Source organism: Capra hircus, chromosome 1, assembly GCF_001704415.2.
Source record: "Capra hircus breed San Clemente chromosome 1, ASM170441v1, whole genome shotgun sequence".
NCBI lineage: Eukaryota > Metazoa > Chordata > Mammalia > Artiodactyla > Bovidae > Capra > Capra hircus.
In genome coordinates this window covers 151588196-151611192 of record NC_030808.1, presented here as the reverse complement: position 1 = coordinate 151611192, position 22997 = coordinate 151588196, and the positions used below count along the sequence as shown (strand labels likewise).

The window sequence follows — 22997 nt, the reverse complement described above, 5'->3', positions numbered from 1 at the left end:
AGGGTCATGTCTGCTGACCCCGCGTGACTCTGTATTCATCCCTATGTATAACAAAAAGTATATAAGCAAACCTGAAAATAAAGAAAATGGTTCAGTTTCTGGAAAGACTGATTCCCTCATGTCATTCTTTCTTTCCCCTTCTGGCTGAATTCCCATCTGGAGCGTGGATGCTCGCCATGTCTACTTACTTGCCCTGGCTTCTAAGACCCACGTGAAAGGGAGCCCAAGGCGGGACACCCTCTGCTATTCAAGTGGGTGCCGGTGGCCTACGTAGATGGTGCAAATTCCTTGTCTTGGAGTTTTATTGGTATTCCACATAAACCAAGTTATTCAGCATTTTTCTCCATTAATTTTTCTACGACACTATTCTTCTCTAATCTCTCTTTATATTTCTAATTAAATAGCTTTTTCCTAGGATGCCAACTCTGTCTCCCCTTTGAATTACCCTGGATCCACCGGGGCTGGACCCTGGCATAAATTAATACAAAATACTAGTTTTTACCTAATATTTTAAAGTTTTGTTTTTAACATTTAAGAACTTTATCCCTCTGTAGTTGACTTTTGTATACAGTGTGAAAGAGAGATCTAGTTTCACTTCTTTCCATGTAAATAACCAGTTCCCGCCCACCCCACTGGTTTACCAAGGCTATTATCATCTCTGGACTGTCTATTCCATTCCCTTGGTATATTGTTGTTCAGTAAAATTGTATAAACTTTGCTTTAAACCCTTTCAGTTCAGTTCAGTTCAGTTCAGTCACTCAATCGTGTCCAACTCTTTGCGACCCCATGAATCACAGCACACCAGGCCTCCTCCCTGTCCATCACCAACTCCCAGAGTTCACTCAGACTCACGTCCATCGAGTCACTGATGCCATCCAGCCATCTCATCCTCTGTCGTCCCCTTCTCCTCCTGCCCCCAATCCCTCCCAGCATCAGAGTCTTTTCCAATGAGTCAACTCTTCGCATGAGGTGGCCAAAGTACTGGAGTTTCAGCCTCAGCATTATTCCCTCCAAAGAAATTCCAGGGCTGATCTCCTTTAGAATGGACTGGTTGGATCTCCTTACAGTCCAAGGAACTCTCAAGAGTCTTCTCCAACACCACAGTTCAAAAGCATCAATTCCTCGGCGCTCAGCTTTCTTCACAGTCCAACTTTCACATCCATACATGACCACAGGAAAAATCATAGCCTTGACTAGACGGACCTTTACATATTACACATTTTAATGTTTTCTGGGGAGGAGGGTATTTGACGTTGATGCTATGTTAATATGACTGTTTTAAAAGAATTATTAAGTTTTCTGGTTCCTTATTGTATATATATGAAAATGCAATTGACTTTTATATCTCAATGTTATGTGAAGACATCTTGAATACTTGTTATTTTTAATAAGTTGTCTAGAAATGTAGACAGTCATATCACTTGTAAACAGTGACAATTTTATTCATTCTTATTCTTTTTTTCATCCTTCAGGCTTTAATTTTGCCAGAACCTTAGAGTAAAGGAGGACCACTCTATGCTTCTTCATTTTAGAGAGAGTATGTCTAATATTTTCCCATTAGGTTGGTTATCTATTGCAGATTTTAAATATATATCCTTTATCCAGTTAAGTTTCCTTCTACTCCGAGTTTACTGAGTTTTTGTAAAATTATGAATTAAGTGGTTTTCCTTTCACATTTACAGTTTATCTCCTTTAGTATGTTGATGTGGTAATTAGGTATTTTCTAATTTTTTAGACTATATTTGGTCTTTTAAAAACTTTTTAATATACTTTTCCTCAATATTGTATGTTTATACAGGACTTCCCTGGTGGCTCAGATGGTACAATTATAAATGTACTTTCATTTGCAGTTATTACAAAATATTGGCTATATTCCCTTTGAGCCTGTCTTACACGTGTGCCTCCCATTTCCCCCAGCATGTTGCACCCCCTCCAAGTGGTAACCAGTGGTTTGCTCTTGGAGTTTGCATCTTTTTTGTTACACTCACTAGTTTGTTGCATTTCTTAGATTTTACACACAGATGATATCATACAGTATTTCTCTTTCTCTGCCTGACTTACATTACTTAGTCTAATGCCCCGCAAGTCCGTTCATGTCACTGCGAATGGCAATATCTCAATCTTTTTATGGCTGAATGGCACCCCACTCCAGTACTCTTGCCTGGAAAATCCCATGAGCAGAGGAGCCTGGTAGGCTGCAGTCCGTGGGATCGCTGGGTGTCGGACACAACTGAGCGACTTCACTTTCACTTTCCACTTTCATGCATTGGAGAAGGAAATGGCAACCCACTCCGGTGTCCTTGCCTGGAGAATCTTGGGGACTGGGGAGCCTGGTGGGCTGCTGTCTATGGGGTCGCGCACAGACTTGGACACGACTGAAGCGACTTAGCAGCAGCAGCAGCAGCATTCCATTGTGTGTGTGTGTATATATATATATAGATATATAGATATATAGATATACCACATCCTCTTTCTCTGTTCATCTGTTGATGGGCATTTCGATTGCTTCCATGTCTTGGCTTGTAAATAATGCTGCTGTGAACACTGGGGTGCATGTATCTTTTTGAATTAGTGTTTGGTTGTTTTGAATATATATCCAAGAATGGAATTGCTGGGTTATATGATAGTTTCATCTTTATTGTTTGGGAAACTTCCATACTATTTTCAATAGTGGCTGAATCAATTTATATTCCTACCAACAGTGTACAAATGTTCCCTTTTCTCCACATCCTCACCGACATTTGTTATTTGTGTTCTCTTTGATGATGGCCTTTCTAAACAAGTGTGAAGTGCTAATCTTGTCATAGTTTTGATTTGCATTCGCTGATGACTAGCAGCATTGAACGTCTTTTCATGTGCTTGTTAGCCATCTTCATTTCTTCTTTGGGAAAACGTATTTTCTAATTTTAAAAATCCTTGCATACCTGACATAAACTCAACTTGATAATGGTGTATTGTCTTTTTTATACACTAAAGGAGTTGAATTGCTAGTGTCTTACTTAGGATTTTTTGTATTTATACTAATGAATAAAATGGATTTTTAATTTTCCTTTCTCTTACAGTACTTAACTGGTTTGCATATTGAGATTTTACTGGTTCCATGTAACTGAAAGGATGAATATTCATTTTTTTCTAGTCTCTGAAATAATTTATAAAAGTTTCAGATGATCTGTTTCTTAAAAGTTTGGTGGAACTTACCAATAAATCCATCTGGGCCTGGGATTTTCTTCCTGTGAATATTTTAAAATACTGTTACAGTTTTTTACAAGTCTTTGCCTTATTTATTACAGTTATGTCTTCTTTTTCATTTATACAATTACCAATTTATGCCTTCTCTCTTTATTTTCATTTTGATCAGTCTATTGTGAGGTTGATGTTTTCAAAGCTTAATTTTCTTTATATATTTTTAATTGAATTTTAATTGAAACTTAAAATTAATCAGTAAATTAAAATCAATTAATTTCAATTAATTTCCTTTTACTTTTCAATTAATTTCAACTTAATTTTCTTTACAAATTCAGCTTATATTTGAAATTGAATTTTAAACATGATAATTAATTGCTTAATTAATTACAATTGAAAACTATACAGGCAATCCTTGAAAGTATTTTATGTTTGTTTTATAATTTGCTGATTTCTGCTCTAAGTTTTAGTACTTTAGTCGTTCTGGAGTACTTCTGGATTTATTCTGTAACTTTTCTAAGTTGGGCACTTCGTTCCTAGCGGATCTGCCTCCTTGAAATTTGAGTCCCTTCAAGTTTATGTCATGGGATCTAGGAGGATTCCAGCATCTTTAGACCTGGAAAGGATCAGTAGTAAGATAGGCTCCTCCTCTGGCTGGAGTGCGCCCCTCCCACACAGAACCTGAAGGGGTTCTGGGGCAGCTTCCTCCTCAGGATTGTTTCAGAAGGTGGGCTCAGTATTTCCATGTGTTCTTAGCTTAATTATCTGTGGGGTTTTTTTCCCCTGCTAGTACTATCTATTAGATCACAAAATGGTTCCCTGTGTGGAGCTGCTAGAATTTAGACAGAATGTAGCTCTTGTGCCTCAGATGAGGAGCGTACAGAAGTGAAGTGTATCTGAAGTCACACAACAGTCTAAAGACTGCATGGACCCAGGCCATGAGACTGTATAGCCAGAGCTCTTTCTGATGAGCCAAGCGCCCCTCATCAGAGAAGAGTGTGCATTTTATAGTGTTGAGGGCACCTGCATGACCTTGTTCAAGTATGACCTCCATGCATAGCTTCTTTCTGTGTTTCTAGAAAATGCACTTGGGGAAGTGTGACATGAACAGTAAAACCGTGAAACTGAGTTGGCCCGCAAGCACTCACTTGTCTGCTCTGTTTTGCTCACCATCGTTGATTCAATGTTTATTTGTTGCTGCTGTCTGCCAAGGATTTATCCCACAGCATTTCAACATGAACTTAACTCTCACTTTGAATATTTTTCTTTTAGTTTTTGACTTATAAGAAGGGAGGAAGGGAAACAGTGAGGAGATGGGGCATTTACTAAGCAAACAATCATTTGTCTTGAGCTTTATGACACAGACTCAGCGTTGCTTCTTATAATACAGAAGCCGACAGTATTCTTGTTTCCAAAGACAAGTACAATTGGTACTTAAAAATTATGTTTCCTGTATGCTCATTTAAAAGGAAAGAAATGGCATTTATCTTTATTCTGCTCAAGTCTGTTTTGTATCCCTGACTTTTAACATTGTTTCAAAGACATATCTTATTAAACAGATTATGAATTGGCTCATGGGGCAGAGATCTCCCTGAAGCCCCTGGTTCTTAGTAGCCTCAGGAGAAGTGTTGCACAAGTTCTAAATATTCTGGGTGTGGAGCCAAAGACTGGATAACTGTATTGCTTTTGCAGCTGTAGTTTAAATTAGTAACATTCTACCTTCTCAACAGAAAGTTTACAGAGATCCAGATTTTTTCACTCTATTTTTATAAAATGAGTTATTATTAATATACATTATGTTAGTTTAAGGCATACCACATAGTGATTTTTTAACTTTTATACATTAGGAATGATCATCACTGCAAGACCAGTTACCATCTGTCACCAGATAAAATAGTTATAATGTTATTGACTATTGTGTATACATTATGCCCTGTGACATTTATTTTATAGCTAGAAGTTTACATCTCTTACTCTCCTTCCTCGATTGCATCTGTTCCCCAACTTCAGCTTCCCTCTGGCAGTAACGAGTTTGCTCTCTGTACTATGAGTCTGTTTCCATTTTGTTTTGTTCATGTATGGTTTAGATTCCACATAAAAGTGAAATCAGACAGTATTTGTTTTTCTCCATCTTAATCTAAACACAGAATAATGGATAAACAAGACACACATATACAATGAAATGTTACTCAGCCATAAAAAACAGTGGAATCTTGCCATTTGCAACTACACAGATGGACCTTGAGGGTATTAGGCTCAAGGTTTTGAGATCCAAAAATTTTAAGGTTTCTCTTAAAGTATTTAACTTTGGAAAAGGTATACTAGCCCAGTTTGCCCAAATCAGAATGAATAGAGTACTAAAAATTCTAGTTAAAGAGATTTCCACTTTTGAGAGTGTTTGTAAATTAAGTGATCAATCAGACTATTGCTATATTAACATGGGGTGCACCATGAATTTAAGCTTTATGTTATTATTCTAAATACTGTCTCCTTCATTCTCCCCTCATTTCTTTGAGTATTTACAATTTTGATTTTAAATAATTAGATACGTTAAAAATTTAAGGATGCAAATCCTGCCCATGTCTGGTAAAAGAACAACATACAGGTTACAGGCAGTCCATCATGTGGTAAAATGAACCCATGCTAACCCTGCATTAACTCAGGGATTTAGTCTGCCTGCTCTCCCTATTGGCCCTTTGTGTGCCTGTCACACTCCCGAAGCAGTGCACATAAACCTCAAGAGCCCCTTCCGCTGGTCTCCACCTTGTATATGTAGCCTTACAGGACACTAGATTTGGCATTCCACTTAAAGGTTCAAAAAATTGTTTGACAAGATGCTATCTGAAAGAACTCAACTTTCCAGGAGATGGCAAGATGGAACATTGACATCTTAGGAATCGGTGAACTAAAGTGGACAGGAACGGGCGAGTTTAATTCATATGGCCATCATGTCGACTACTGTGGGCAAGTGTCCCTTAGAAGAAATGTAGTAGCCCTCATAGTCAACAAAAAGACCAAAATGCAGTACTTCAGTGCAATCTCAAAAACAGCAGAATGATCTCAATTCATTTCCAAGGCAAACCACCCAGCATCACAGTAATCCAAGTCTATGCCTTAACCACTGATGTGGAAGAAGCTGAAGTTGAATGGTTCTATGAAGAGCTACCTTCTAGAACTAACACCAAAGAGAGAGAGATGTCATTTTCATAGTAGGGGATTATAATGAAAAAATAGGAAGTCAACAAGTTAGGCCTTGGAGTACATAATGAAGCAGGGCAAAGGCTAACAGAGTTTTGCCAAGAGAATGTACTGGTCATAGCAAACACCCTCTTCCAACAATACAGGGGCAGTCTACACATGGACATCACCAGATGGTCAATACCAAAATCAGATTGATCATATTCTTTGCAGTTGAAGATGGAGAAGCTCTATACATTGCAAAAACAAGACCTGGAGCTGAGGGTGGCTCAGATCATAAGCTCCTTTTTACAAAATCTGGCCTTAATTTGAAGAAAGGAAGGAAAAACCACTAGGCCATTCAGGTATGACCTAAATCAAATCCTTAGGATTATACAGTGGAGAAGACAAATAGATTCAAGGGATTAGATATGATAGGCAAGAGTGCCTGAAGGACTAGGGACGGAGGTTCATAACATTGTACAGGAGGTGGTAACCAAAACCATCCCCAAGAAAAAGAAATGCAAGAAAACAAAGTAGCTGCCTGATGAGGCCTTACGAAAACTAAAAAAGGAGAGAAGCAAAAGGCAAAGGAGGAAGGGAAAGAAAGATAAACCCACTAAATGCAGAGTTACAGAGGATATCAAGAAGAGATAAGAGAGCTTTCTTAAGAGAACAATGCAGAGAAATAGAGGAAAACAATAGAATAAGAAAGACTATAGATCTGTTCAAGAAAATTAGAGATACCAAGAAAACATTTCATGCAAAGATGGACACAATAAAGGACAGGACCGAGAAGGACCTAACAGAAGCAAAAGATATTAAGAAGAGGTGGCAAGAATACACAGAAAAACTATGCAAAAAAAGATCTTAATGACCTGGATAACCATGTTGGTGTGATCACTCATCTAAAGCCAGATATCCTGGAATGTGAAGTCAAGCGGGCCTTAGGAAGCATCACTACGAACAAAGCTGCTGGAGGTGCTAGAATTCCAGCTGAGCTATTTCAAATCCTTAAAGATGATGCTGTTAAAGTGTTGCACTCAATATGCCAGCAAATTTGGAAAACTCAGCAATGGCCACAGGACTGGAAAAGGTCAGTTTTCATTCCAATCCCAAAGAAAGGCAATGCCAAAGTATGTTCAAACTACCATTCAGTTGTGCTCATTTCATATGCTAGCAAGCTAATGCTCAAAATCCTCCAAGCTAGGCTTCAACAGTACAAGAACTCAGAACTTCCAGATGTATAAACTGAATTTTAAAAAGGCAGAGGAACAAGAGATCAAATTTCCAACATCTGTCGATGTTGTAGAGAAAGCACTGGAGTTCCAGAAAAAACATACTGCTTCATTGACTATGCTAAAGTCTTTGACTGTGTGGATCACAACAAACTGTGGAAAATTCTTAAAGAAATTGGAATATCAGTCTTCTGAGAAACCTGTATGCAGGTCAAGAAGCAACAGTTAGAATCAGATATGGAACAATCAATGGACTTGTTCCAAATTGGGAAAGGAGTACATCAAGGCTATAAATTATAATCCTGTTTATTTAACTTACATGCAGAGTACATCATGTGAAATGCCGGGCTGGTTGAATCAAACTAGTCAATCCTAAAGGAAATCTACCCTGACTATTCATTTGGGAAGACTACTGCTGAAGCTGAAGTTGCAATATTTTGGCCACTTGATGTGAAGAGTTGACTCATTGGAAAAGACTCTGACGCTGGGAGATTGAAGGCAGGAGGAGAAGGGGCTGACAGAGGATGAGATGGTTGGATGGCATCACTGAGTCAATGGACATGAGTTTGAGCAAACTCTGGGAGACAGTGAAGGACAGGGAAGCGTGGTGTGCTATAGGCCATGGGGTCGCAAAGAGTCAGACACAACTTAGTGCCTGAATGACATCAACAGTATTGACCACCTGCATGGGGAAACTTCCAGATGCTGCATGCTGTTTGTGTCCTCACCTAACCCTCATTTTTCTATCCAGGTTTTAACTTGCATTCAGTGATATTTTCTTCCATCTTTGTTATTTATCCTATTGAGCAACCTAAAGCTTCTTCTCTTATCTCTCATAACTCCTAAAGACAGCACTCATTTATAAAGTTCATAATGTAAATGGATGAGAAGTGAACAACATAAAACTCTGATTTGAAAAGCAAAAATAAAAAGGCATGAAATCAAATACCAGTATCCCTTAATACTTAGGGAGAAAAAAGACATAGAACCAAAAACTTGGAGACACTTTTTGTGTTAATAATATTTTTTGGTATTGTATATAGAATGAATAAGCAACAAGGCCCTACTGTATAGCATTATGGTTCAATAAACCATAATGGAAAAAGGATAAGAATATATATATATAACTGAATCATTTTGGTATATGACAGAAATTGACACAATATTGTAAATTAGCTATCCTTCAATAAAATAAATTTTAGAAAAACAATACTAGTTTAGAATGCAGAGGAACTGAGTGCTACTGTCCAGATTTTGAATCAGAGTGATTTGGGTTTTAGTCTTAACTAAGGCAATGGCAACCCACTCCAGTGTTCTTGCCTGGAGAATCCCAGGGACGGGGGAGCCTGGTGGGCTGCGATCTATGGCATTGCACAGAGTCGGACATGACTAAAGGGACTTAACAGCAGCAGCAGCAAGGCCCATTTTATTCATGTCATCTTTATGAATCTGCTTCCTTATCTGCAAAATAGGGACAATAAGATGACCTGCTTATTGGTTTGCTATCAACATCAAACAGGAGAACACATGTAAAGCTGCTGGGACAGGGCATGGCACATGGTCAAGGCCGACCAGAGGATTTGTACAAAGAGTATGACTTAATTTTCACTTTGGGCAATCCACGTTTGGGCTAAACTTTCTCTTAATGAGAGGATGGACTGAATATAACCTCTTAAGGGCCCCTTCCAGCTTTTTGATTTCCTCTGAAACAGAATGGATAAACTGACTCACAGCCTGAACAATTTATATCGTCCAAAGTTCCTATGAAGGAAAGAACAGAATCCCAAATTCCAGAATGTCAGAGGGACGATGGAGTAGGTGAGGAAATGGTGATGGAATTTTTTGTGGCAAAGGTCCATTTTCTGAAAGGGTGAAATATTACACAACAGGAGACTCCCTGACAAAGGAATGAGATAGCCACATGTATCAAACACATGTTTGGGTAAGAATTGAGCAGGAAAGAGAAGTGCTAGTTTATCATCCTGGATCAATTCATTTTTCATTCAATGGATGAATGAGTGAACGAATGAGCCCAACCTGCTTAATGATCAGATTTATTGTCAATATCTTCAATATCCTATTTTATCCCATGAAATGAAAACTCAAGGTGGCTGAAAATGTTTTAGGCCAAATTAAAATCAGAAAGCCCTTGATTCATATGGTTATAAGTAGTTGGAAGCAAAATGGTACGAACTGTGTCGTTCTGAGGAGGAAGCCATCATATGGAATATGGAGGATCACTACTTATTTCTTTATGTCTTCTCTCAAATCTAAGAATAAAGGGAAATGGTTACTTGCTAATTATGTAGGAAAAGGAGTAAATAGAATTTTGACCACATCTATAAATACTTCTCAAAAATGAAATATACCTACATGTTCATAATGGAAAAATTACAAGTCAGGTCTTAGACTGTGTCCTAACTGTGAACTCTAAATTGCCTGTGCAATGAGTGGACAGAGGGTGAGACTGGAGAAAATAATTACTAGGAACACATAATATTGGTGGAACTAGAATGCATCTGGCTACTTCCATTGACTATCCAAAATCTCATGTTTCTACAGGGTCTGGGGGCCAGAAGAAACTTTTTTATGCTTCTGTAAGAGGGGCTAATCCACATTCAAGGTCAGGAGGGGCGGCCGTGAAGAGACACCCCTCGTCCAAGGTAAGAGAAACCTAAGTAAGATGGTAGGTGTTGTGAGAGAGCAGACACACTGAAACCATAATCACAGAAAATTAGCCAATCTGATCACACAGACCACAGCCTTGTCTAATTCAATGTAACTAAGCCATGCCACGTGGGGCCACCCAAGACGGGAGGGTCATGGTGGAGAGGTCTGATACAATGTGGTCCACTGGAGAAGGGAATGGCAAACCACTTCAGTATTCTTGCCTTGAGAACCCCATGAACAGTATGAAAAGGCAAAATGATAGGATACTGAAAGAGGAACTCCCCAGGTCAGTAAGTGCCCAATATGCTACTGGAGATCAGTGGAGAAATAACTCCAGAAGAAATGAAGGGATGGAGCCGAAGCAAAAACAATACTCAGCTGTGGATGTGACTGGTGACAGAAGCAAGGTCTGATGCTGTAAAGAGCAATACTGCATAGGAACCTGGAATGTCAGGTCCATGAATCAAGGCAAATTGGAAGTGGTCAAATAAGAGATGGCAAGAGTGAACGTTGACATTCTGGGAATCAGCGAACTAAAATGGACTGGAATGGGTGAATTTAACTCAGATGACCATTATATCTACTACTGTGGGCAGGAATCTCTCAGAAGAAATGGAGTAGCCATCATGGTCAATAAGAGTCCAAAACGCAGTACTTGGATGCAATCTCAAAAATGACAGAATGATCTCTGTTCGTTTCCAAGGCAAACCATTCAATATCATGGTGATCCAAGCCTATCCCCCAACCAGTAATGCTGAAGAAGCTGAAGTTGAACAGTTCTATGAAGACCTACAAGACCTTTTAGAACTAACACCCAAAAAAGATGTCCTTTTCATTATAGGGGACTAGAATGCAAAAGCAGGAAATCAAGAAACACCTGGGGTAACAGGCAAATTTGGCCTTGGGGTACGGAATGAAGCAGGACAAAGGCTAATAGAGTTTTGCCAAGAGAATGCACTTGTCATAGCAAACACCCTTTTCCAACAACACAAGAGAAGACTCTACACATGGACATCGCCAGATGGTCAACACCAAAATCAGATTGATTATATTCTTTGCAGCCAAAGATGGAGAAGCTCTATACAGTCAGCAAAAACAAGACCAGGAGCTGGCTGTGGCTCAGATCATGAACTCCTTATTGCCAAATTCAGACTTAAATTGAAAAAAGTAGGGAAAACCACTAGACCATTCAGGTATGACCTAAATCAAATTCCTTATAATTATACAGTAGAAGTGAGAAATAGATTTAAGGGACTAGATCTGATAGACAAGAATGCCTGATGAACTATGGATGGAGGTTCATGACATTGTACAAGGGACGGGGATCAAGACCATCCCCATGGAAAAGAAATGCAAGAAAACAAAATGGCCTCTGAGGAGGCCTTACAAATAGCTGTGAAAAGAAGAGAAGTAAGCAAAGGAGAAAAGGAAAGATATAAGAGTCTGAATGCAGAGTTCCAAAGAATAGCAAGAAGCAATAAGAAAGCCTTCCTCAGCTATCAGTGCAAAGAAATAGAGGAAAAGAACAGAATGAGAAAGACTAGCGATCTCTTCAAGAAAATTAGAGATACCAAGGGAACATTTCATGCAAAGATGGGCTCAATAAAGGACAGAAATGGTCTGGACCTAACAGAAGCAGAAGATATTAAGAAGAGGTGGCAAGAATACGCAGAAGAACTGTACAAAAGAGATCTTCATGACCCAGATAATCATGAGGATGTGATCACTAATCTAGAGCCAGACATCTTGGAAAGTGAAGTCAAGCGGGCCTTAGAAAGCATCACTACAAACAAAGCTAGTGAAGGTGATGGAATCCCAGTTCAGCTATTTCAAATCCTGACAAATGATGCTGTGAAAGTGCTGCACTCAATATGCCAGCAAATTTGGAAAACTCAGCAGTGACCACAGGACTGGAAAATGTCAGTTTTCATTCCAATCCCAAAGAAAGGCAATGCCTCAAACTACCACACAATTGCACTCATCTCACACGCTAGTAAAGTAATGCTCAAAATTCTCCAAGCCAGCCTTCAGCAACATGTGAACCGTGAACTTCCAGATGTTCAAGCTGGTTTTAGAAAAGACAGAGGAACCAGAGATCAAATTGCCAACATCCGCTGGATCATGGAAAAAGCAAGAGAGTTCCAGAAAAACATCTATTTCTGCTTCATTGACTACACGAAAGCCTTTGACTGTGTGGATCACAATAAACTGTGGAAAATTCTGAAAGATATGGGAATACCAGACTACCTGACCTGCCTCTTGAGAAACCTATATGCAGGTATGCAGGTCAGGAAGCAACAGTTAGAATGGGACATGGAACAACAGACTGGTTCCAAATAGGAAAAGAAGTACGACAAGGCTGTATATTGTCACCCTGCTTATGTAACTTATATGCAGAGTACATCATGAGAAATGCTGGGTTGGAAGAAGCACAAGCTGGAATCAAGATTGCTGGGAGAAATATCAATCACCTCAGATATGCAGATGACACCACCCTTATGGCAGAAAGAGAAGAGGAACTAATAAGCCTCTTGTTGAAAGTGAAAGAGGAGAGTGAAAAAGTTGGCTTAAAGCTCAACATTCAGGAAACGAAGATCATGGCATCTGGTCCCATCAGTTCATGGGAAATAGATGGACAGTGGAAACGGTGTCAGACTTTAGTTTTTGGGCTCCAAAATCACTGCTGATGGTGATTGCAGCCATGAAATTAAAAGACGCTTACTCCTTGAAAGGAAAGTTATGGCCAACCTAGATAGTATATTCAAAAGCAGAGACATTACTTTGCCAACAAAGATCCATCTAGTCAAGGCTATGGTTTTTCCAGTGGTCATGTATGGATGTGAGAGTTGGACTGTGAAGAAGGCAGAGCACCAAAGAATTGATGCTTTTGAACTGGGGTGTTGGAGAAGACTCTTGAGAGTCCCCTGGACTGCAAGGAGATCCAACCAGTCCATTTGAAAGGAGATCAGTCCTGGGTGTTCTTTGGAAGGACTGATGCTAAAGCTGAAACTCCAATACTTTGGCCATCTCATGGGAAGAGTTGACTCATTGGAAAAGACCCTGATGCTGGGAGGGATTGGGGGCAGGAGGAGAAGGGGACGACATAGGATGAGATGGCTGGATGGCATCACTGACTTGATGGCCATGAGTTTGAGTAAACTTCGGGAGATGGTGATGAACAGGGAGGCCTGGCATGCTGCGATTCATGGGGTCACAAAGAGTCAGACATGACTGAGTGATTGAAATGAAATGAACTGAAATGTTGTAAATGTTGGTGGTTCATTTTTCCCCAAAGCACAGATCAAATAGTCAGGGAACCTCAGAAACTCCCTGTCTTCTGTTGCACCGAATTTATTATGTAATTTTGTGTGCTCATATGTGTGTGAGTCTTGATTTCTAAGTAATATACACAATTTTAGATGTTTATGTTTTTGCCTTTTCAGATTTCCAGTTGGCGATTCTTCAGGTTAAAATATGAAAATGCTGCTTATTTTGTTCCTTATAATAATTTGTTCCCATGTTTCTGTCAACCAACATTCTGGTAAGGAAAATAATGAAAGGAATTAGTTTCTTTAATTCTCATTATGGAAAATAGATAATATGTGAGTCTGACTTGCTTAAAATTTAAGAATTTTGTCTTGTTTTGACTGTGATAATAGTGGGCGGGGTGGGGAGTGGCAGCTCAGTTTCTTTGATGTCACCCCATGTTCTTTGGAAAATCATTTGTTTCTGAGGCTTATTCCCTTTTCATGATAGAAAGATATGAGAGCTATTTTCTTGTCCTCAGTTTCAACTTCTTCTAGGTCTTCTGGGAGGTTGCATTTTCATGCAACCTTCTCTTTTCACATTAAGTTCAGGCCTGGAAAATTTGAAATGTCTCTTCCTAGTTTGTTTGTTCCAAAATATTTGTCTTGGTCAAACATCCAGATTTGGCTCCAGTTTAAACTTTGTGTCTGCTTATTGTAAAGCAGGTGCTTTTACCCTGAAGAGGGAACTCCAGAGCTGTCCACTGTCTGTCAGCAGTCTATGTCCAATGGAGTTGAAGTCAAAATACTGGTCAAGCCTTCACGGCCCTTCAGTTCAGTTCAGTTCAGTTCAGTCGCTCAGTTGTGTCCGACTCTTTTTGAGACCCCATGAATCGCAGCACGCCAGGGCTCCCCGTCCATCACCAACTCCCGGAGTTCACTCAGACTCATGTCCATTGAGTCGGTGATGCCATCCAGCCATCTCATCCTCTGTCGTCCCCTTCTCCTCCTGCCCTCAATCCCTCCCAGCATCAAAGTCTTTTCCAATGAGTCCCACCTCCTAAATAATCAGTCACTTCCTGTCCAGGGCCACCTAGATTGGTTTTACCGTTTGTTTTTTTTTTTTCAAGGACTCTGACCTTGGAAGCAAGTTTTCTGGAGAGATAAATTCTTCTTTGCCCTGAAAACATATTTCTTTGTGTCTCATTGGGCCTGATATTAAGCTTTTCAAAGAGAGGCGATGCTTTTTCTCCAGTTGTTCCATGGTTCAGATATAGTGATGGGCCCGTCCTATGCCAGTGGCTACATTTTTTTTCTCCACACAAGATGTGGGGATTTGTCTATAAATAGAAAGGTCACTTTTGGTCCCAAGTTGAGCCACCCTGGGCAGTCCTCACCTGACAGTTCTTGGAGGGGTCCCAGCCTTCTCTCGTTGGCTCCCCCTCACTTAGTATTTTCCCAGAGATGCTGCTGGATATATGATCATCAAAGGAATCTCAAACTGGCTGAAATCAGGTTGCTTAGAAGAAAAGAAAGGACGGTGGAATCCACTATGTCTTGATTAGACTGCTCGAAAGAGAATAAAGTAACATGCAGGGGTACTAAGGCTGTTTTCCTAGCAGTTGTTGACAGGAAAAGACTGAAGTTCCTTTAATTTGATCAGAATTTATATAGTAACTATTTCAGATAATCAAAGTATCAGAGTAAAGAGAGGTGTTTTCTAGTCGAATCTACCCATTTTAATTATGAGGAAACTGAGGCCCAAGTATGTCAAATGGCTCGACAGAGCTGGGAGAATTAGCTGATAACAAAGTTAGGACTCACATTGCCTGTTCAGTTTCACTGTGTTTTCTCAAACATACAACATCGAGACACACAGGTATGTCCCCTCCCTTCCCTGGACAAGAAATGGATCTTATAGTACAGTCATGAGAGCTCTGAATTAAAGCCAGCAGACAAACCGCCAGCAAATTATATTTTGTGCTTGAACCAAATGCTTCTCTATCACATACAAATATAATTTCACATACCTAACATTCAATCTGGCATTGAATGAAGCTCAGCAAAGCATTGCATTCCTATGTAAAAATTACATTATCAATAGAAACTTAAACTATAATCTCTTTCCTAGCTTAAGGTATACTGGTTTCTGTCACATTTTTCATATGTAAGAATAAATTTACCAATTATAGTGCCCACTCATGACTCACCAAAAGATATCATAAATAATTTTAAGATAGATAAATACATCTCATATTTATGATTTTTAGGATTTTTAAAAACTCATCAATTTGACACTTTGAATGTAAAACTAATATGTTTATAAGTTTAATATGTTTATAAGTTAATTAGGTCTTGTATTGTTTAAAAAGAAGTCAAAATGAAAGGCTATTTTTCAGATTTCTCCATTCAACAAATTTGATTCATTCTCAATGAAACTGTTTATCTTGTTTCTATAAACTGAGGTCAAATTCTGAAAGAAGAAAAGGACACAAAGGGAAATTATCCACTAAACGTGTAAAAACCCATATTTTACTTCTTTATATTTAGCTATTTCTACTTAATTCCTTGCAAAAGTGGTGCTTAATTTCATGATCAGTTCAAATGAGAAGGTGTATAAAATAATTAGCCTAAGAAACAAATACTTTTCTTGAGAGAATATGTATTATTTTTCAGTGCATTGGAAAGATATTACAAATACAAGTAAAAGAGGGAAGTAAGTTTTTCCCATACGGTTGGCATTAAACTTGGTAGTAAATGTTTGAAGTTTGGTCTCATTGTGTCTGTCTGTGGGTTTGTAGGCCCTGAGTATGCTGATGTGGTGTTTCTGGTGGACAGCTCCGACCACCTGGGAATTAAGTCCTTCCCCTTTGTGAAGGCCTTTATCAACAAGATGATCAGCAGCCTCCCCATAGAGGCTGACAAGTACCACGTGGGCCTGGCCCAGTACAGCGATGGGCTCCACAGAGAGTTCCAGCTCAGCACCTTCAAGAGCAGGGGCCCCATGCTGAACCACCTCAAGAAGAACTTCGGGTTCCTGGGGGGCTCCCTGCGGATTGGGAAGGCTCTCCAGGAGGTGCACAGGGCCTACTTCTCAAGTGGCAGGGACAGGAAACAGTTTCCCCCGATCCTGGTGGTCCTGGCTTCTGCCGAGTCCGAAGATGCTGTGGAAGAGGCCGCCGCAGCGCTCCGCAAAGATGGGGTGAGGATCGTCTCGGTGGGGATGCAGGGGGCATCCGAGAAGACCCTGAAGGCCATGGCCACGGGCCAGTTCCACTACAGCCTCCGGACGGTCAGGGACCTCAGCACGTTCTCCCAAAACATGACGCAGATTCTCAAGGCTGCAGCTCAGTACAAGGACGGGGCAGTCAATGACGTCCTTGTGGAAGGTGGGTCAGGGCACATGTGTAGGGATGATGATGAGAAAATACTTTCAGAAAATCAGCATGAGGAAAGGATGCAGACTCTGTGAGCATCTCTTTCCGCAAAAGCTGACCTGTATTTTCAGATGTTAATTTCTGCGTGCCCCACGATTGTGGCCTTTTTAATCCAATAAACTTGGGAAGCCTTGGTTTTCCATGTTTCACTTATCTTATTGCCTGTTGTTTATAGGCTGCCTCCTCCCTGCCACCCAGCTATCTGAGCTTTCTCCTTGGGCTTCAGCTGTTACGTAGTTTCATTTCTGGTTCATTTAAAAGGACAATTTGCTCCTAAAAAAATCCTTAATTCCTAAAGCCATATAAAGTCACCGCAGACTGTTACAGCTTGAAACAACTTCTGGGAGTCCAAAACCTCAGTTCCACAGAGAGGAAGCTGCAGGTGCTCTTGGAAGGCATATGGCCTGGCCCTGGGCCAGACTGTGGTCTGGGATTAGAGCCACACCTGTGTGGGATCAGCCCCGCACTTGCTCCTTCCAGCAGCTCTGTTCTAAATTAGCTTTCCCATGCTCTGCTCCAGCTCCAACCTGCTCTCTTGGTCTGTCCCCTTGTACTATTCTATTAGCAAGGATGGCCAAGCGTTTATGAACATCACTCACGACAGGGACAGGGGAGAGCTAGTAAAAACAACAACAACAAAAATTTGCTTTAAGCGTACAAGTCCAGACAAGTGACATAATAAACTCACATTATGTCTGGTTGTCAGAGTGAAGTGACATATACTGGCAATAGAGAATGCTTTCCTGTAGTAATCTAGGAAAATATGGAATCTTATTACGAGCATTTTCCCCAGATAAAATATTAGAACATTAACTGCTATTACATTTCCATCCCTTAAGAATGTTTGGACTGTAACTGCTGATGTTAGTGGTGGATTTTAATATGATAGCCGCAGCTTCTGTTAACTGAGTGACTGTTTATGTGCCAGGCCCCATGCTAAACTTGACATGATCTCATTTAATCCCTACAACAACTCTATGAGATCAATATTCTTGTTACCTGTATTTTACAGATGTAGAAACTGGAGCCTGGAAGTGAGCTTAAGGTCCAGTTTTTGTGCCCAGGAAACTTTGATCTCAGCTTCATCATCAGTTTGGATACCTCCTTCCTTCTTTAAGTGCAAAATTGCTTGGTTATTCTATGTGTATTCTATTTATAATTGCTCATAATTCTACGTGTCTTTAGTGCTGAGCAGAGATGCTGAATTAAAACTCTGCCTGTTTGTTCCTTGCCCGCAGTTTGCCAAGGCCCTTCCGTGGCTGACGTTGTGTTCCTGCTGGATATGTCCACCAACAGCAGCTGGGAGGACTTTGACTATCTTAAAGAATTCCTGGAAGAAAGCATATCTGCTCTGGACATCAAAGAGCATTGCATGAGGGTTGGCCTCGTGGCCTATAGCAATGAGACGAAGGTGGTTAGCACGCTGAGCGGGGGCGTAAACAAGTCGGAGGTTCTGCAGAACATCCAGAGCCTTGCTCCCCTGGCCGGGAAGGCCTACACTGGAGCCGCCTTGAAGAAGATCAGGAAAGAAGTCTTCAGTGCACAGCACGGCAGTCGGAAGAACCAGGGGGTGCCGCAGATCGCCGTGCTCGTGACCCACAGCCCGTCCCAGGACAACGTGACCAAGGCCGCTGTGAACCTCCGGCGCCAGGGGGTGACTGTCTTCACCATTGGCGTAGAGGGGGCCAACAACACCCAGCTGGAGAAGATCGCGTCTCACCCTGCTGAGCAGTACGTGTCCCAGCTGAAGTCCTTCTCTGACCTGGCTGCCCACAACCAGACGTTTCTGAAGAAGCTGCGGAATCAGATCACACACACGGTCTCTGTCATTTCCGAGAGGACCGAAACCCTCAAAGCCGGTAAAGCCTCCTGTGGAGAGCAGGATTAGCCTCATCCTTTTGCTTTTTTTCCTGTGTTGCAGGCGTTCTGTCTGCACAAGGACTTGGTGGGTGTGATGCAGGGAGAGAGAGCTGAGTTCCTGGTTTTTTAATTTAACCGAATAATTTAATTTAATTTAACCAATAATAGGAAATGTAAATTGGGAGAGAATAGAAGCTATTGAGGTGCTGTAATGGGAAGAAGGGATTTTTTTTAATTTCCTCTTTCGTGCAGCTTTTCTTCTATTCTTCATTATTTCTTGACACCCCAGAACACCTTCCTTAGCTATTTCTCCCCCTGCCCTCCTTCATTTCTTGCCTTTGCCTCTCGCGCTTCTCTGCTCTTTCCTTAGTTTCTTTTTGTGTGTGGACTTTTCTCTCCCTTCTCTCCTTTCCTCAGCCTCAAATTCCAATTTAGAGAATACACAGAAAGCATGATCTGGATTGAGGACAGGGTAATGAATTTACTGGGAAGTACCATTCTAGTATCAGCAAGTTTAGAAGGAGACAGAGAGCAAGGTGCTTGTATAGTTCATACATAGACATGTATGCTACATAAATTATGTGTGCATACAGAGTGTACATATGTCTGCATCCTTCAACATATATTTATAGCACATTGACCACAAAAGTGTCATTGCCCATTGTAAACTAGGCCCCTGACACTACCCCTGTTGTGTTAATTGAGCAGCTGTGGACAAGCAAATGACTCCTAGGTCCACCATGTCCAGTTAAATACCTTCTTTAGTTAACAGAACGCCACCTGACCTTTTGCTAAGCAGTTGCTCCCAGGTAAGAGAAGCAACTTATAGAAAGCGTCTTCAAGTTTTCTTTCTGATCTTTTCCTATATTCAAATGGACTCTGATTCTCGATGCAAATCGCCTTGAACTGTCACACACAGCTGACCCACCCGATGCTAAGATTCCCCTGAGTCTCTGCAGCAGAACAGTTCTTTCATGCCAAGAAGCTGTTTCTGTGTTTTCTGTCTGATGAGGCCGCCGTTGGCCCTCCCTCTCTCCTGCCTCCGGGTGTCTGTCCCACTTGCCCAGATGCCACACTCAGTTTTGGGTTGCATTTTAGGTTGTGTGGACACGGAGGAAGCAGACATCTACCTGCTCATCGATGGCTCCGGGAGCACCCAGGCCACAGACTTCCAGGAGATGAAGACGTTCCTGTCAGAGGTCGCAGGGATGTTCAACATCGCTCCCCAGAAGGTGCGGGTTGGGGCTGTCCAGTTCGCCGACCGCTGGGACTTGGAATTTGAGATCAGTAAATACACGAACAAGCACGACGTGGGAAAGGCCATCGAGAACATCAGGCAGATGGGCGGGAACAGGAACACGGGCGCCGCCTTGAACTTCACCCTGGGGCTGCTGCAGAAGGCAAAGCAGCAGCGGGGAGGCAGGGTGCCCTCCCACCTCGTTGTGCTGACCAGCGGTGCGTCCCGGGACAGCGTCTTGGGGCCTGCAAACAGACTGAGAGAGGAGCTCGTCCACGTCTACGCCATCGGGGTCAGGGAGGCTAACCAGACTCAGCTGCGTGAAATCGCCGGCGAAGAGAAGCGGGTCTACTACGTGCATGACTTTGATGCCTTGAAAGACATAAGAAACCAGGTTGTTCAAGAAATCTGTGCTGAAGAAGGTAGGACCCCTTACCTCTGGACTTCAGCTCCCAAACTGCCTCCCTGCAGTATTTTCTTAAATGTTCTGTTGTTGTTGAAGGAGAGTTGATTTCCAATGTTCTGTTGACTTCTGCTCTACGGTGCCACATATATAAACATTCTTTTTCATACTGTTTCCCATTTATGGTATAGTTCCCTGTGCTATGCAGTAGGACCTTGTTGTTTCTCCATTCTATATGGTCGGCTTCTGCACCCTCCAGTATTTGACATTGCAGGTGCGGAGAAAGGCAATAAATATCCCAGCTGAAATTTCTTCACTTTGTGGAGCTGTTTATTCTCCAGAACAAGATGGAAGACCTATTAGAGTGTTGCTCCAACTATTATCTGATGCATAAAAAGAGTGTTTTATGTTTATTTAAATTGCTTTTTCACGAAGCTTGTATAAAAATCTTCTAGAGCTAGGTAAGTAATTTTCAACCAGGGGTGACTTCCCCCCACCAGGGGATAGTTAGCAATGTCTAAAGACATGGTTGCTGGTCATAACTGGGGGGAGTGCTAGTTAATTGGCTTCTAAGAAGTATTATTTAGTATATCGCCACAAATTCTGATGAGGATAGATCTATCATTAGACCATTGCATGTAATATGATCGAATGATTTCTGACTTTAAGGAGTATTTGGGGTTTATTTAATCACTTTTTAATAAAACTTGTATGAAATCTTCTAGAGTTAGGTCAGTAGTTTTCAACCAGGGGTGATTTTGTCCCTTAGGGGATGGTTAGAAATGTCTAGAGACATTTACCTTTGGTGGTCATCACTGGGGGGATGCTAACGGCATCTAACAGGTAGAGTACAGGGATCCTGCTGAACATCCTTCAGCATCCTACAGTGCCTGGATTGCCTTCCACAGTACAAACTCTCCAACCACAATGTTAGTTGTGCTGAGGTTGAGAAGCCCTGGGATATATGTTAAAGCAGATTTCTAAATAATAAAGAGAATAGGCTCCCCTTCATCATCTTCAACGCTTTATTTACCTGCTAACAAGCCTTAGCAAGCACATGCTTAACATCGTATAGAACTGTTTGTGTTTTTGATTTTCCTGTTCACTCTTCATCTTTTCACATGAAGCCGACTTGAATAGCCCATCTCCTTTCTCCCATGCAGCCTGCAAAGAGATGAAGGCCGACATCATGTTCCTGGTGGACAGTTCTGGCAGTATAGGACTAGAGAACTTCATCAAAATGAAAACATTTATGAAAAACCTGGTGAGCAAATCTCAGATCAGGGCAGATCGAGTGCAAATCGGTGTGGTCCAGTTCAGCGACGTCAATAAGGAAGAGTTTCAGCTCAACAGATACACATCCCAGGGGGAGATTTCAGATGCAATAGACCGAATGGCTCACATTGGAGAAACCACCTTGACGGGTAGCGCCCTGACGTTTGTATCTCAGTACTTCAGCCCTGCCAAGGGAGCCCGGCCCAACGTCAGGAAATTCCTCATCCTCATCACGGATGGCGAGGCTCAGGACATAGTCAAGGACCCAGCGGTGGCACTTCGGGAAGAAGGCATCATCATCTACTCTGTAGGGGTGTTTGGCTCCAACGTCACCCAGCTGGAGGAGATCAGCGGGAGGCCAGAGATGGTTTTTTATGTTGAGAATTTTGACATTCTGCAGCACATTGAGGATGACCTTGTTTTTGGAATATGCAGCCCCCGTGAAGGTGAGCATGGGCATATTCACCAGGGGGATCATTGAAACACCACACATCCATGTGGGTCCTTGCTTCCTGAACTAAGCAATCTACTATTTGAACACTATAAACCAGTTTTGCTCAATTGAACTATTTATCCTAGTGGCTTTTGGCTCACATATAGAAATGCAAGTTTCCTCTACAGAACTGTTAAAATCAGACAGTAAGGAACAATTCAGATCTACCTAGGTTCTTTCCCACTTGTAGACAAAGCAGAAGGGGGATGAATCCTCCATTTAAGGAAAATAGTACCGTACAGGATTTTAGGTCTGGTTCCCTAGAAGTAGAATCTGAATCAGGAGTTCTTATGGAAGCGATTTATTAACTTATGGCTTAAAAAAAAATTATTGAAGTCTAGTTGATTTATAATGTCACACAGCAAAGTGATTCAGTTACACCTACATACAGTGTGTGTGCACGCATGCATATGTGTGTGTGTGTGTTCTTTTTCATATTCTTTTTCCTTCTAGGTTATTATAAAATATTGAGTATAGCTCCCTGTGCTATATAGTAGATCCTTGTTGGTTGTCTATTTTACGTACAGTGTTAATCCCAGCCTCATAACTTATCCCTTCCCCCACTTTCCCCTTCAGTAACTATAAGTTCGTTTTCTATGTCTGTGAGTTTATTTTGTAAATAAGTCTATTTTTATCTTTTTTTTTTAAGATTCTGCAAATAAGTGATAGATAATACTTGCCTCTTTCTGTCTGACTTAATTTAGTATGATAATCTCTAGGTCCATCCATGTTGCTGGAAATGACATTATTTCATTCTTTTTATGACTGACTAATATTCA

The 22997-nt window shown here is 41.1% G+C and overlaps 1 protein-coding gene across 1 annotated transcript in view; it reads left to right on the top strand.

Moving 5' to 3' along the window:
* The window catches only part of COL6A6 (collagen type VI alpha 6 chain), a 174179-nt gene that overhangs the window by 38659 nt on the left and 112523 nt on the right, over positions 1-22997 (top strand). Inside the window, exons 2-7 of the mRNA XM_005675709.3 lie at positions 10161-10261; positions 13712-13809; positions 16315-16902; positions 18189-18809; positions 19909-20469; positions 21614-22171. Coding sequence (XP_005675766.2) covers positions 13743-13809; positions 16315-16902; positions 18189-18809; positions 19909-20469; positions 21614-22171 — 2395 coding nt within the window. The 5' untranslated portion in view covers positions 10161-10261; positions 13712-13742. The remainder of the gene's footprint in view (positions 1-10160; positions 10262-13711; positions 13810-16314; positions 16903-18188; positions 18810-19908; positions 20470-21613; positions 22172-22997) is intronic.